At 38.7% G+C, this 16,546-nt stretch overlaps 1 protein-coding gene across 1 annotated transcript in view; it reads right to left on the bottom strand.

Annotated features, from left to right (window-relative positions):
* ATPsynbeta (ATP synthase, beta subunit) overlaps positions 1-6,882 on the bottom strand; it is a 36,057-nt gene extending 29,175 nt beyond the window's left edge. Inside the window, exon 1 of the mRNA XM_083135375.1 lies at positions 6,724-6,882. Coding sequence (XP_082991501.1) covers positions 6,724-6,844 — 121 coding nt within the window. The 5' untranslated portion in view covers positions 6,845-6,882. The remainder of the gene's footprint in view (positions 1-6,723) is intronic.
* Between the last annotated feature and the right edge of the window lie 9,664 nt (positions 6,883-16,546).

The raw sequence follows: 16,546 nt of genomic DNA, 5'->3' as shown, positions 1-16,546 counted from the left end.
TAACAATGGCTGTATTGTTTTGTAATTAGAGTATAAAATACCTTTGGACAAACTAATGAACAAAAAAGACAGAACTGAAATACATTGGATGGTTTTCAAGAAATGGCACGTTAACTGTTGTGATGTGCTAACACGTGGCAGGGGCAAATTTCGACAATATGACCTTTGGCCCCGCGTCCCCCCTGAATTCTTAATTGTCTGACATTGCTTACAATGTTGCATTTTACTCATTCATGCTTGTAGAATTTAATTTTCTCAAAAATATGCAGTTTAGAAATTAGAGCTATTTATATAAATTTATCTCAATAATAATGGGGTTTCAAAGGGAAAATAAGGACTTTTTCGAACTTCGCTTGTTAATAATAGTAACAATGGATATATTGTTTTGTAATTTGAGTATGTGATACCTTGATATGTATACTAAAGATAAAAAAAGACTGAATGGAAACATGTGTAGTTTTCAAGAAATGGTGTGTTAATTGCTGCCTCACGATGCTGGTTCACATGTGTACCAGCCTCAGGCTGAACCTCGCCCACGCAAATAAAGAATAAAGAATAAAGCCCAACCTGAATACAGTCAGTGGTACACACTTGTACATTTCCGTTTGCAGAAAGTGGCACACTGGTTTCAGTTAAAGATCAGCTTCGGAGCCGATCGAGTGTGGCAGTACAGCCAAAGTATAGGTTCGGGTAAACAGCACTTACCACTAAAGTTTTTCACCGGATGCAGGGAACTTTCCGACTTGCTGAGTGAAAAGAAACGGTTACAGGAAAGCATTGCATTTTAATTGTTAATGCAATGCAGTCTCCGTATTCTCCAATTTTAAAAGAAAAAGGCAGGAAAAATTCTGGAAAATATTTGCGATACTAAGTATCCCATAACGAATCTAAAAAAAAACTACCTCAATCCTTTCCGCTTGGGAAAAGCTTATATTCATTTGAAACCAAAGGAGAGTGGATAGTGGTTCCATTACCTCTTTCCCTAGCTTAACGTAACAGCAATGTCAAAAAATAAACAATCCAAAGCAATAAGAATATCTATCACGGCCCGAATGACGTGACTTCAGGATCACTTCCATTTTACTTTCTCTTACATATGCAAACTGCTTTTCTAGCTTGTAATTTGAACACAAAAGTAGGATAATAGAGCTCCCAAAATGAGTACAGGCTGGATGAATGTCTTCATATTTTCCTGAAAAATCACTCTTCTTCATCAATAGTTAGTTTAAAAATTTAATTATGTATGTGCCATTAACTTATAAGATTCGTCGCCACTTATCAGAATCTGCTATGTTGACAGGAGCTAGAGCACTAAGATTATTAGGCGTTGGAAACACTAACCTTGCACAAAAGGTCTTCATTAATATACACACACATTAACTTATAGTTAGGGCTCAGAAGTTGAGGAAAAATAGTTTTTTTTCCTAGTATCCGAAGACAAGGCCCAACATAATATATGTTCATTTTGGGACATTGTAGGCCAGGTCATTTTTGGCTTATTGGTCCTTTTGTTTTTTTTTAGGTCTTAACGGCTTTTTTTAAGCAACTTCACCTTTTTTCGACTAAGTTTTTACTGCCCATTCTCAATTCGAGTCTTAATCAGTTCATCACCTCTTAAACATCCTTTCTGTAGTAAAGAAATAAAAATATATATATATATATTTGAACCAATCCTGAAACGAGAGAAAAACATTCTTGGACGACTGAAGCAGGTACAGTACAAGGTCCTTTAACCGTAACTTGTCTGGAAGGTCGCACTGTAAGTGGCAACTTTCTCTTGTTTTCAAGCTTTCAGCACATCTTATACGACCAGACAGCACGTGCCTGCAAAGATCTCGTCAGATATGGCGGTGCCGTGCAAAGGGAGGGAGTGGAGAGGTTGTCTTCAGACTTTATGTTTGACTTCAGTTTGTGGAAGAAAGCCAGACCATTAACATGCCTAAAGCAAGACCTAGTAAAACTTCATTTTTGCAACAGCTGGTGTCTGAATTTGGAGCAGGGGTGTTTTCCACGGATGGAAGTATTCTTTCTGCAAATATTGCGAGGTGAAAGTTAGCGCAGAAAAGCGGTTCCATGTCCAACAGCATGTTGGGCGTGAGAAATATGTGAGAGCAGCTTCCCGGGCCACAGAGAAAAGGAAATCGCAGCTTCTGTTAGGGCAAAGTAGCAAGTAGTAGTGAATATTCTCAATGTCTCCATTTTACAAAGACCTTTGCAGTGCCTTAGTTACAGCAAATATCCCATTAGCAAAGATAAACAATGAATCTTTAAAAAAAAAATTGGAACAGTATACAAATCATAACATTCCTGACAAGTCCATCCTCCGAAAGCAGTACGTGCACCGTTGCTATGAAGACAGGATTGAAAAAATTTGCGACTACGTTGCGGGTAAGTCTATTTTTGTGTCTATTGACTAAATATGTGATGAAGTGGGTCGCTCAATTGCAAATGAGTTTTTGTTGGCACATTAGAGGACAAACCTGGGAAAATATTTCTCCTCGCAATGGACATCCTGGAGAAAGTGAATCACCAAACTATTTGCCAGCTGTTTGACAGAAGCCTCTTTCTGTTGTGCCCACAGGGAATAAAACATGACAATGTTCTGCTTTTTCTCACTGACGCGGCACCATACATGGCCAAGGCGGGAAAAGCAATTAAATCGTTTTATCCCAAGTCGGTTCATGTAACCTACCTCGCGCATGCTTTACATCGAGTGCGTGAAGTGCGAAAAAGTTTTCCAGATGTTGACAAACTAGTGTCCAATGTTAAGAAAGTTTTCTTAAAATCACCGTACAGTGTGTGCCATTTTCGTGAGAATGCCTCTAATATACCTCTACCTCCGGAACCAGTTCGAACACTGTGTGCTACTTGGTTAGGAGCTTGCATGTATTACTGCAATCATTTTGACTTGATTAAATCTGTGATTAACAGCTTCGATAGGGAAGATGCTGCTTCTATAGCCATGTCGCAAGATCTAATGGCTAAACCTCAGTTGTCGCAAGATCTAATGGCTAAACCTCAGTTGAAGGGCAGTTTGGCATATATTAACAGTATTTTTTCTCATTTAGTGACAAGATGTTGTTATAAATTTGGCCCTTAGAGGTTATTCGTTAAGAAAAATTGGACAAACAGTCAATAAATCACACTCCACAGTTCAATACATAGTAAACAAATTTAGAGAGAAAGGTTCAACACACAATGTGCCAAGAAAACCAACAGAGAGACTGTTGATAAACGTGATGAATGCTTCATTTTAAAAAGAGTGCGAGAAAACCCCCAACTAAGTGTTCCTCAGTTACGACCGTTAGTAGAAAATGTTGCTGGCAAGATGTCCGATCAAACTGTCCGACGTGCATTGTGGAAGCATGGATATCATGGCAGAATACCACGAAAGAGGCCGTATGTAAATAAGATGAATCGCAGGAATATACTTTCATTCGCGAAAGAGCACATCCACAAGGACCAGGAATTTTGGGATAGTGTCATATGGTCAGACGAGTCCAAGATTAATATATACGGGTCAGGTGGGATAAATAGGGTCTGGAGAAAATCAAATAAAGACAATGATCACCTTAACACAGTTCCAACAGTTAAACACGGTGGTGAGTCATTAATGGTTTGGGGCTGTATGTCCTCCAAAGGTGTTGGTACCATCCAATTTATTGATGGTATCATGGATGCATATGTATATTTGGACATATTGAAGAACAATATAAAGCAGAGTGCCCAAAAAATGGACATGCCGCCTATCTACAGATTCCAACAAGACAATGACAGTAAGCATAAGGCGAGAGTTAACATGAATTGGCTAATATGGAATGTGCCAAAACTACTACAAACACCATTGAGCATTTATGGGCAATTTTGAAGCGGCGACTCCATAAAGCAGGCATCAAGTCCAAACAAGAGCTGAAAACTGTTGTGCAAGCAGAGTTGAATAAAATAAGCTCTGAAACATGTCAAAACTGGTTAATTCTATGAAGAACAGGTGTCAAGCGGTAATTAAAGCCAAAGGATACACATCAAAGTATTAGAACTGTCAGTCAATTTGCTCTGAATATATTTTTTTCTTTTATATTATTACGTGTACGAATAGAAAAGTTGTACAAAAAATTGCATGTTTCTCTTTCAGTTTCATTTAATTTATTATTGTCATTGGTTATACAGAATTTGGGTAAGATTTTATGTTCCTAATGATATTAGTTATTGAATTGTAAAGAAACAATTTCAAAATAGTGTATTTCCTTTCGGATATTAAAGCATTTTCTTTGAAAATCCTTGTGTACGAATAAGAATGTTACATACTGTATTTTTATCTGTGGTCTATCCAATCAGCATGGTGGCAAACTGGCCAAAAGTGGGTACAGGGTTGCAGCTAAATGCAATGGAGTAAAAGCAATATGTGTGCCTGTTTAATTGAATGCATTTTCAAAGTCTTCCCTCGGTCCGTTTATCATGATTTCCTACACCTAATAAAAGCCACTAGTCGCCACTGGATTAGTATCCTTTTCGGCCCAAGTTCCTTTTGTTTTATTGAAATTTCATCATGCTACGAATGCAATTTTTACATGGTTCAATTTCGATTTATGTCTGTTAACACATACTGCGGAGTTTTAGCGATCAGTTAATATTTTGTTCAATATATGCTATCGTGGTTAGGTTAGGCAGGTTAGGTTTGGTTCCCTTAGCATTAACCTTTTGACGCCCAAGCCCTTTTTCAATAGTAAGCCTCGGTTGCCCAAGCCGATTTTGAGCAAAATGTAGAGTTTCAATTAAATGAGTGTAGTTCGGAAGCTAATTGCCCTAGAGAGATGAGTGATATACCGTTGTACGCGGAATGAACCAGAGATTCAGACTATATGAATTTTTTGCAAATTCGGGCATATATGTGGCGGGGGGAGGGGGCTAACTCTCAAAACGACCTTGACACAGCATCTCGATTGAGACGCTTGGGCAATTGAAGGTTACTTTTGGGTATCTCGATCGAGACGCTTGGGCACCTAAAGGTTAAAATAAAGTCCCTAAATGCATTCTACTAAGGTTCCGATTTACTTCTACGATATTTACTGTCTGTTGTCGACTGAGAATATCTTGTCCATGAGAAGTGCGTAAGGTAATTTTAAAGTTATTTTTTTCAACATAAATAACTTTTTTTTGAGTCCAAACAGCGTTCAATACTTTAAGGAAGGTTAAAATTTCGTGACAATGATTTCCAAAATTCTACGATAATTAGTCTCTGTCCTAGGAGAAATAAAACAATGTGAACCGTTACCTCTTTTTCCTTGCCATTACTGCCATAGCGAACAATGAATAGCTAATGAAACCTTAACATTCTGCCTTGTGCAAATCTGCAATTTTCAATACAATTCTGCTAAATGTTTATGAAATATTATAAACTAGCAATATACATGTGTGTGTGTATACAGGGTATAGTTCGTTACTTATACTATTGTATATTTAGACTCAAATCCAATATTGGGATACCATTTCTATTGGAATGGTCGTAAGTTTGCCAGTAGGAGTACTGCAAGGGGACAACGTCCATTTGGTGATACCTTCTAAGCAAATTTCTACTGTAACATACTTTTTACAGTGATTTACATTACTTGTAAATAAACAGGTTCGTACCAAACAACGAAAATTGACATGCGGGAAACACTACAGCCAAATATAACGTAAAATTTTGGGAGTACAAGGTGAAATATGTGTAAGGCTACAAAATAACTAGGGGATTTGGTAACACTTTACTATACCGGAGACGGATTTCTTCAAATTTACAGGAGAAAGTACTTACGCAAATCATTTTCTGTAGCGTTGTTGATGTTCAGGAATGTAGTTTTGATCCATTTTAATGCGAAAGCATGTGGTTTTCTACGAAAATCTATTTCCGACGTGCTATTGCTGCTGCCGCCATTTGCTTTCTGCACGAGAGCACAATACGCTCTCGTATTGTCCGTATATGCTACATTGAATGCAAGGAGTGCTAATGTAACCTAACCTAACAGGCCTAACCTAGTAGGCATACCTCGTTTCTGTGATGGTTCGTGGGGCTATCGTGAACTTTTGGGCTAACGTCAATGGTTTTTGGGGCTGCCCGTGGAAGGTTTGTGGGAAATGAGGAACAACAGTAAGTACTCGTTATTGTACGAAATAGACATTCCCGGTATTGTAAAATCGCTCCAAACTTCATTATTTCACCTAAAGAAATGTTCCGCAATGCAGAATAGTTCGTTAGCAATGTAAAAAATTGCGAAATAAATCATTGGTAGGTGTCTCCGGTATAGTAAAGTAGTACCGGGGATTTTTATCTGCAGCCAAACTACCTAATCACAAGCCCACACAACTGTTTCGAGGATATCCTGGATTGATTAAACTTCAATTAGTTTTTGAGTTAGGCTTCAACAAGTTTTTGAACGATAAAACAGATGTCGACTAAACCTATCGTAAAAATACATTGGTTTCGTACTGCATAGACTAGGTCAACTCGGTCATGTACCGTATACATCTCACGACACTAGCGTATAATTATCTTATATAGTACTAACGTCGTACCAATCTCAAGAAAAATTGTTCTCTAACTTGTTATTTAATTCACTACAAGATTTAGTTTACGTAATTTTAGCATACCTGCCCGGTACATTAGCGAAACAGGTTCAGCCTGAGAATAACAAAAGGCTTAAATAAGTCTCAATTAACAGTATTTTAGATATTACATTCACTTACTATTGAAATAAAGAGCAGCGAGTGTTCTCGGAGCTTCATTTCGCAGTTTTGGTAGAGAAAAGGCAGGTTTAATTGCCCTTAAGGCTCCCACAGAAGCCCTTGCCGTAGCATTCAACATCATGGCCGACCCAAGAGGGAAGAGAGAAGAATGGAACGAATGGGTATGGGTAATGTTCGTGTTCGTGGTGTCCCGGATATTAATTCCGAAGTTTAACAAAAGATGGCACAACATTTTCTTTTCGCACAATACGCATTTCAGTTTAATCTTACACCGTTCATCACCTTTGTTATTCTGTTAATGTTTTTGTTTTTTGGAGTTGCTGGAAATTATCTCTGCTCCATGTTCTACCTTAAAATTAATTTAATCTAAAGATATGAGAATTCTGGAAATTGAACGCAGCGAAGACGCCAGAGTGGAACACTGGAGGGCGGAGGCTCCCGATCCATCACTTCCCACAGCAAATAAATAAGTAGAACGATCAAATACGCAGGTTTGGTTTGCTATTTGCGGGTAATGTCAATGTCCGTAAAAGATCCCCGTACCTTCCCACTCATATTTTTTTTCCTGATGGACATAGAACCATTATGAGCGGATAATCTGGGGGGGATAAGTAAAAAACACTTCTTTGAACTTTATATTACTGAAGAACATGCGCCAATATAATGATTTTGGGTACTAATTTACTGTACTTCGGACAGATTTCTTCATTTTTACACAAGAAACTACTCATGGTAATAACTTCCTATAGCATTGTCTAACATCTGGAAGGTGTTTTTTATGATGCGGGAATGTTTCATAGCGGAAATTCATGTTCTTTGTTGAAAATTAATTCCCCGACGGACAATAGCATTTGGCGCGTACACGTTCGTACATCATCACGCATCGTGATTGTGTTTTGTTCATGCACATTGGGTATCCAGTGTTTCGAACTGTCTGTGTTTGCAACGAAAGTTAGAAACATGACGTGTCGTGGATGCGTGGTGAAATTCAGGTAGGTAAGTTTTCTATATCCTGGAAACGGATTTCTTCAAATTTAAAAGTTTGGGGCTCATTTGGGGGCAGGTGACTCCGGCCAATTTCTAACATGCCTTTAACAGGGACTCTATAGAGAAAGCCGGGTAGCCAGAGCGGAGGCGGGGCCGCGGTAGCGGTAGGGGGCGGTAGGTCAATTACCCCAGGGGTGGAGCCCGGAATCGGTGGGAAATTTAGACTCAAAAATTTCAAACGAAAATAATTTTTTAGTTTAAATTTCCCTCGGATTCCGGGACGGATAGCCCCAAAAACCATTCACGGATAGCGCCACGAAACATTACAATTTTCTTCGTAAAACAATGCGAAAAAGTTTTTAAAAAAATTAGATCAGATGAGCTTTGTTCACGGGTATTTCTTGGGTTCCGAAGATTGAAACACTGCATAAAGAATGAAAATCGACAAAACACAGCACGATTATGTAGGAAGGTGTAGTGTAGGCTCCATATTGTCTCTCATGCAAGCGAAAATACTACGAGAAAGAAGTACTCGTAATGTGAAAAATTTCAATTACTTTGATCAAAAAAAGTCAATACACCTTAAGGAATGTTCCGCGAAGCAGATAGGTAAGTACAAATGTCAAAAATTGACGAGAGGAAGAAGTTATAGGTGTCCGATGGATAGTAAATTTTTACTTGGTAATTTTGTTTCATATTTCAATTCATAATGGACATTTCCACTCAATTTTTTTTACAACAATTTTAAAAACTACACCCTGGAAAAATGACCCCTGCAAGTTCTCGCGTTTCTCTGCGTCCAGTTTAAGGCAGAAACGAGACTTCCAAAGTTGCGAGGCTAGCGTTGCGCTGAAAACACGCCGCCGCCATGTTACTACGTCACTCCTTAGGGAGAGCTCGTTTGTCGTCTGCTTCGAGCGTAGCCCACGGTGAGCGAACACGTGCAGCAGTTTTACAAATCTGTACCACAGAGAAGATAATTTTATAATTATCTACCACAGAGAAGATAATTTTATAATTATCTTCTCTGTGTCTGTACCGATTTAAATAATTGAAGAAGAAGGGATAGGAGAAAGGAAAGCTATGCTTTGTAATGATCATTCTTCTATGAAATATCCCTACTGCTCACGTGCAAGATAAATGAAAGGGTTCAGCTGCGTGTGTGTTCTCAGGCCATGCGAAAAATATTGCTTATAAAATTTATTGCTGACCAGACACTCAAAAATATTTTTTAAACTTATATTTATCGATATTTACCGTAACCTATGAAGTGCAAAATAGGAATTTTCACATTCTTCACTTTATTTCTAAAGCCTATTTAACTTTCTTTTCCATAAAGCAATTTCAGTTTGTGTTCCATTTCTGTTGCGCAAATTATGATCAAATATTTTTGTGCAGATAAGAGAAAATACACTGAGAAGATTACGTTAGTTGCACAGTACATATCTATACTTAGTTTATGTATAATCATTACAAGGAAATAATATGTATAACCAACGGGTCATACCCCCTCTTTTTTTGGTTCACTAAAATTACCAGTTTCCTTGTTCTATCCGCTTGTTCATAAAAAATTCCTTCGGACTTATTTCATTATCTTAAATTAGAGACGTATAGGACGGGATACGGATGGGAAGGAAATTTCGTAATTCCACACACTAGATGGGACTGCAGACCAAATGTCTTCAATTTCCTGATAGTTTCGGAATTTCTGCGATAAGAAACTACATTGAGACTGTCAAATCAGTTCTTTCCCCCCCCCCCCCCCCTCGAATCATATTAAAGAAATTTGGTTCTTAAAAACGTAGTGACACAAGATGAACAGAAAAGTATCAATACTAATAAGTAGTGTGACTACATACACACAACTTTGTCGGGTCCAGCACCCCTTCCCCCCCTCCTGCTCCCCAACAAGCTTCCGGCTAGCAGTGTCCTGGATTTTCACTTACGAAATAAAGCAACCCTAATCATACCAAAAGTTGATCCATCCCTCCCCCCCCCCCGTGAACTATATAGTATACGCCCATGTGTATAACAATATCCCATACTGAAATGGTACGATATAATTATTTTGAATTTTGTATTGCGAAAAAAGCGGCCTCATCTCGTTACCCCGAACTCATTAATTGGTTGGTTCACAACTTCACCACTAAGAATCCTATCGAGACGAGACATGGCAGCCTTGGTCTCGTTCTCGTTGAGAGTTGTAAATGTCTGTCTCGTGTTTATTTGTAAATGTCTCATTGACAGTCTCGTCTCAATTTATAAACATCCGTCTCGGTTTGAGAGGGCAATTCTAGTTCTCGTCTCAAGTCTAGAAAAATATAGAATTAACAACGTATGCAAAAGCTTATCATTATAAATACAAATAAAAACTTTTTTAATATATATATTTTCTTTGACTCCTCGTTTCGACGGTACAGCCCTCGAAAACTAAATATTATTCTGCTTATATATGCAAACCAAACTGCAGATTCAGAATTACCAGGAATGAACTGACGTTGTAATTATTATACACATAATTCATGATTTATCTGAGGAAGTCGCATGTTCCAGGTTTGACTCGACCTGGGCATGACTGTTTCCTTGTGAGTGACATTTCATTGAACTGGAAATTGTTACATGGGAGGATGTTTGCTCGAGACTTTGGGGACAGGTAAGGGGATGCTTCTATTGTTAATGTTAGCGTTCTTCACGAGACAAGGCATGTTCCGTCTCGTCTCATAAAAGGAGATGGGACAAGTGAATGATTTCGAAATGAGATGGGACAGAAGAAAAAGTTAGTCTCTTATCGTGGCAGGTTGGGTGATACTTAGATTGTGCAGTTGGTGGTAGTGTGTGTGTGTGGGGGTCGGGGGGGTTACTCCTGTACCCCGACTTCGAATACTGCTTGTAGTTATTCATCTTCATTGTAGCGATTAGCCAAAAGTGGGAAGAAATGTGATGTTAGAGATCATACATAATAAATTAACCATGCGTTCTCATCGTTGCGGTTAAACAAAGTGAACGGAAAAGCGACGTAAAAGTAGGCTAAATACAAAAAAATGCAATATATATATTAACTGAAGAAAACTGTCATTTACTGCAGGAAATTTAAAAACTCACCGTACGTTTTTATACCGTATCACCTCTTATATTGCAGAAATTGGCGTGTAAACCAGTGTGTTCTAAAAGTATTATCTTAAAATTTGTGAAGAAAATATTATGACGAAAATAATTGTAATTCCAGAAAAGGCATTCCTATAACCAGTGGCGTGCCCATGGGGGGGTTGGTGGGGGTTAAAACCCTCCCATTGGTTTCGTCATTTAAAAAAAATTCAAAGCAAAAATAAATTTTATTTCATAAATGTGTTTGAGTACCAAATTGCCAATATTGTAAAATGTTTACATTTGCCAATGAGAAATGTATTGCTTCTTCAATTACTTTTGATAATATTGGAGTTGAGTTACAGCAATGCACAGGCATTCATTCATTCCTTATTCACTGAAAAGGAAGGAGAATTTCCTTCTCAGTATGGTCAAGCCAAGGCCCTTCAAGGGCTGTAGCGCTGTGGGTTATGTTTATGGTCAAGAAAAGAGCCGTAACCCTTGGAATGCGAACGGAAGGAATCCCTCCTCCCCTTTCTTTCACCCACGATGGCCCTCTTAGGAGAATGACCCTCCCTTTCCTGTTACGACAGTGCTGCTAACTTCCCTTTTCTTTCTTTTCCCTTCTTATACCATTTATGCCAGCAGAGCAAAGTTCTGTGAGATTTGTATAAGTACTACTATACAATTAGTATGGTAGTACTTATATCGCACCTGAATGCATATTTATTTCAAAATATCAATAATAATAATAATAATTGTTGCAGGCAGTAGCGAGGCACGGTTTTACGAAGGAGGCAAGCGATGTTTTGTACAATAGCATGCCGGGAGGAAGGGAGGGGTGAAGGATGCGTTATATAACCCAACTGGCCCAGTCAGTTTCATAAACAAAATAAAGACAATTAATATGGCAAAATATTATACGTTTTACTCTTGTGCTCTTTACAAATTAGATATTTTTTTCTCAACCAATTTCCAGCCTTCAGTTTATTGAATTTTCTTGTAACATCTGTGAAAGATCTCACTTGAATTTGTGCGTAAATAATTTAGCAGTTGCCAACACTACTGACACTACTGGTTGCTGTCAACACTAGTGACGTAATTTGAGCTGGACCAAGCTGGATGCATGGTTCAGACATTCGACCGCCCGGTATCTTTGTCCCAAGTCCTGGTGTTCACTGGGGTTGTAGCGAGTTGCAGTCTGCAAGGTAGCAAGTCGAAGTGGTCGTGTTGTGTGTTACGTTTCTGCGTGTGTAATAGATTTTTGACGTGGAACTAAAGATGGATAGAAAAAAAAGGAGAAATACATTATTAGATTATTTCCAAAAGAAACAAAAAATGGAAGTTGAAGCTTCACCTTCCACAAATAGAACGTCAGAAAAGGTCGATTTAAGTTCAGAGGAATTCCATCCGAATTGCGAGAGTGAAACGTGCGAACTTTCAGACTCTTGATATTCAACAAGAAGGCATAACAGAAGATATTGCAAACCTTGTTGCAAAATTATGTCAAGGAACTGTCGAGGTAAGTGACGTTCATTATTTGATAGCAGATATATCCATAGGCGGATTTAGAATTGTTTTTCTGGGAGGGCATAGCATGTGCTGTAAGCATACAATCGTGTGTGTGCAGGGGAGGGGGGTGCCCGCGTGTGTATGTCTGGAAGACGTGTGTAGGATGTCACCCTATATCACCAATAAACTTTCGCAGGGCGAGAGAACATGAAGATGAAAGAGTTTCCTCAATGATTTCAGGGGCCTCACCGATGGTGGTGTAATCAAAGAGGTCCTGGGTTTGATCCCCTGTGAAGATGCATTGCACAGTGGTACGTATCCCGATTTAAACTTTAAGTCCAGTCCCGATTAACGTATCTGAATATAAAATGGACTGTAAAATCATTTACTTTTTGTTTTGTTCACGAACCTCGAAAAACGATATTATCTATCTTATAGATCCACCAAGGCATTTGAAACCCTGGAGTCGGAGCAGTGGCACTAGTGTCGCTAGTTAAAGCCACGGGGAAACCTGTGGTTCACGTATTTTCCCAGGTCCCAGAAAGCTTGGTGCTACTATACAGTGTATATGTATGCAACCACATTATAAAATCACGGTTGCCATGGACAGTTTTATTATTTTGTAGGAAAGGGATAAAATTTGTATTACGACACGGGATAGACTAGGTAGGCATCCTATGAACTGTAAATATTCCTTACAAATCTTCTGAATATTTCTCTTGTACAAACGCAACAAATACAATAAGTAATATGTGTGTGCAGTAATAAATTCATTTTTTGAAAGCATCTTTTCTGGCATCAGTGGTCGAAGTAGGGGATGCTGCCTCCAGTTAAGAAAGTTTCACAAAGCATACCCCCAATTAGAATAATTTGGATATTGAGCATCCTCCACATACTGTATTGTCTCCATGTTGATCCATACAAGGATGTACCCCCTCGTATCTCCAAAATCGATCAAATATCCCCCCCTTTTCGGCTACGAATTTCCATTTCGAGCACTGTCCGGCAAGATTTTGTCGGGCTCAGTGACAGATCCTGTGGTGCGGTACTGGGCTTCGGAGGGGAAGGGGGAGACTGGCCACTTCAACAGTTGGTTTCGCAGTTCCATAACGTTAACATTATACAAAATTTAATATGAAAATGAATATGACACATTAATGACACTGTTGTAGAAAATGTTAATTACTGAAGGGGTTCGTATTTGTTTGTCGACTGTTAAACAAATGTTTTGACCAATAATATAATAATACAATGCCAAAAATGTACACAATATTTAGCAAAATCTTCTCCACAACAAGTACAGTGTTGATTGAATTGATGTTTTAAATCCACTTTATGCACTGTAAGGCTAATCGGGACTGGGCCTAAAGTTTAAAGTAAGATCCGAACCACTATGAGCCTCCACCGGGTATTGAACCCGGGACATCTTGATTACGAGGCGACGACGCTCACACTGAAATGAAACTGTGGTATCGTCATCTTGCAGCAATGCAAACACGTCCAATAAATGCTCTTGAAGTAATTGATATGTGCAGTGAAGTAATATTTCCCTGGGTAAACACACGTTTGCGCATATTATGTACAATCCCGGTAACAACAACATCAAATGAGAAATCATTCTCAACTTTGAGGCGGTTGAAGACCTATCTTCGAAATACCATTTGCGAAGAAAGATTAAATGGGTTAGCTGCTCTGAACATTCACCGGGATATAAAAGTTACTTGTGATGACATATTGTCAGAACTCGCACAGATACCTCGATGACTAAATTTCAGAATTTAAATTGTTGAACTGTGGTACCTTATTTATTACTGTCTTTAAGACATCAAGTAGTCTTAATCTCTTTAATGTTGTTACAATGTTGAGTGTACATATTTTTTTGTTTAAAAATTATATTTGAGCAATTAAATATAAAATATTAATAATTTGGAAATAATCAAGCAGGTGCTTTTATATGATGCAATAAAAACATGAAGCATCCATAGCAAATACATTGGGGTAAAATCCAAGTATATTAATTATCTAATTTATTACAAGAAATTTGACCTGTGAACTGAAAAATGGTGTTGTATTCATAACCCCCCCCCCTTACGAAAATCCTGGGCACGCGCCTGCCTATAACATAAAGTTCTTGCCAGTCAGAACTAACCTATGTATTCGCAATGAACAAGGCTGTCCACGTGTTCAGCCATTGACTGTTACAAGTTTTGCTTTGTCACCCTAATGGGAAAACCCTCTACCGAGTTGCTGAATTATAGTAAATACTACTATACTGCTAGGGCATAATTCATCTCCAAGAAATGGAGCACAGATTTTTGCACTGGAGGTTGTAAGATACTTGTTTTACACAGTAACAAGTGAATTTTCTGTCGCTTCCGCGGCTCATGCTAAGTTGACGGGACAAGCAGAAGCCCCGCCTGCACGCATTTCTAAGTGTTGACGTCAGAGGACCTCCTGTCTGTGGAGAGGACGTTTTCAAATCCGTGACGTAGTAGGTGAATTTCAGCGGTGTTTGAAGGCGTGTTTCTCGAGAACCGAAACAAATATCGCCGAGATATTTTGCACATCTCATGTTTGTGTCATTATCTGTAAAATGAATGGATTTAAAACGTTTTTCATGTCAAAGTGGAAATGTCCATTGCACAAAGTAAATCGAACAGTGGCGTGCCCAGGGGGGGGGGGTTGGTGGGGGTTAAACCCCCCATTGGTTTCGTCATTTAAAAAAATTCAAAGCAGAAATACATTTTATTTCATAAGTTGCCAATATTGTAAAATGTTTACATTTGGCAATGAGAAATGTATTGCTTCTTCAATTACTTTTGATAATATTGGAGTTGAGTTACAGAAATGCACAAGCATTCATTCATTCCTTAGTCACTGAAAAGGAAGGAGAATTTCCTTCTCAGTATGGTCAAGAAAAGAGCCGTAACCCTTGGAATGCGAACGGAAGGAATCCCTCCTCCCCTTTCTTTCACCCACGATGGCCCTCTTAGGAGAATGACCCTCCCTTTCCTGTTACGACAGTGCTGCTAACTTCCCTTTTCTTTCTTTTCCCTTCTTATACCATTTATGCCAGCAGAGCAAAGTTCTGTGAGATTTGAATCACTACAATTGGTTGGCAAAGTAAGTCAAAATCTTATTTCGCACCTGGATGCATATTTATTTCAAAATATCAATAATTATAATAATAATAATAATTGTTGCAGGCAGTAGCGAAGCATGGTTTTACGAAGGAGGCAAGCGATGTTTTGTACAATAGTATGCCGGGAGGAAGGGAGGGGTGAAGGATGCGTTATATAGCCCAACTGGCCCAGTCAGTTTCATAAACAAAATAAAAGCAATTAATATGCCAAAATATTATACGTTTTACTCTTGTGCTCTTTACAAATTAGATATTTTTTTTCTAAACCAATTTCCAGCCTTCAGTTTATTGAATTTTCTTTTAACATGTGTGTAAGATCTCACTTGAATTTGTGCGTAAATAATTTAGCAGTTGCCAACACTACTGACACTGACACTACTGGTTGCTGTCAACACTGGTGACGTAATTTGAGCTGGACCAAGCTGGATGCATGGTTCAGACATTCGACCGCCCGGTATCTTTGTCCCAAGTCCTGGTGTTCACTGGGGTTGTAGCGAGTTGCAGTCTGCAAGGTAGTGGTCAAGTCGAAGTGGTCGTGTTGTGTGTTACGTTTCTGCGTGTGTAATAGATTTTTGACGTGGAACTAAAGATGGATAGAGAAAAGAGGAGAAATACATTATTAGATTATTTCCAAAAGAAACAAAAAATGGAAGTTGAAGCTTCACCTTCCACAAATAGAACGTCAGAAAAGGTCGATTTAAGTTCAGAGGAATTCCATCCGAATTGCGAGAGTGAAACGTGCGAACTTTCAGACTCTTGATATTCAACAAGAAGGCATAACAGAAGATATTGCAAACCTTGTTGCAAAATTATATCAAGGAACTGTCGAGGTAAGTGACGTTCATTATTTGATAGCAGATATATCCATAGGCGGATTTAGAATTGTTTTTCTGGGAGGGCACAGCATGTGCTGTAAGCATACAAACGTGTGTGTGCAGGGGAGGGGGGTGCCCGCGTGTGTATGTCTGGAAGACGTGTGTAGGATGTCACCCTATATCACCAATAAACTTTCGCAGGGCGAGAGAACATGAAGATGAAAGAATTTCCTCAATGATTTCAGGGGCCTCACCGATGGTGGTGTAATCAAAGAGGTCCTGG

The sequence above is a fragment of the Lepisma saccharinum genome, chromosome 14 (genome assembly GCF_977018435.1).
Source record: "Lepisma saccharinum chromosome 14, izLepSacc3.1, whole genome shotgun sequence".
Taxonomy (NCBI): domain Eukaryota; kingdom Metazoa; phylum Arthropoda; class Insecta; order Zygentoma; family Lepismatidae; genus Lepisma; species Lepisma saccharinum.
This window is presented reverse-complemented; position numbering and strand designations above follow the sequence as displayed.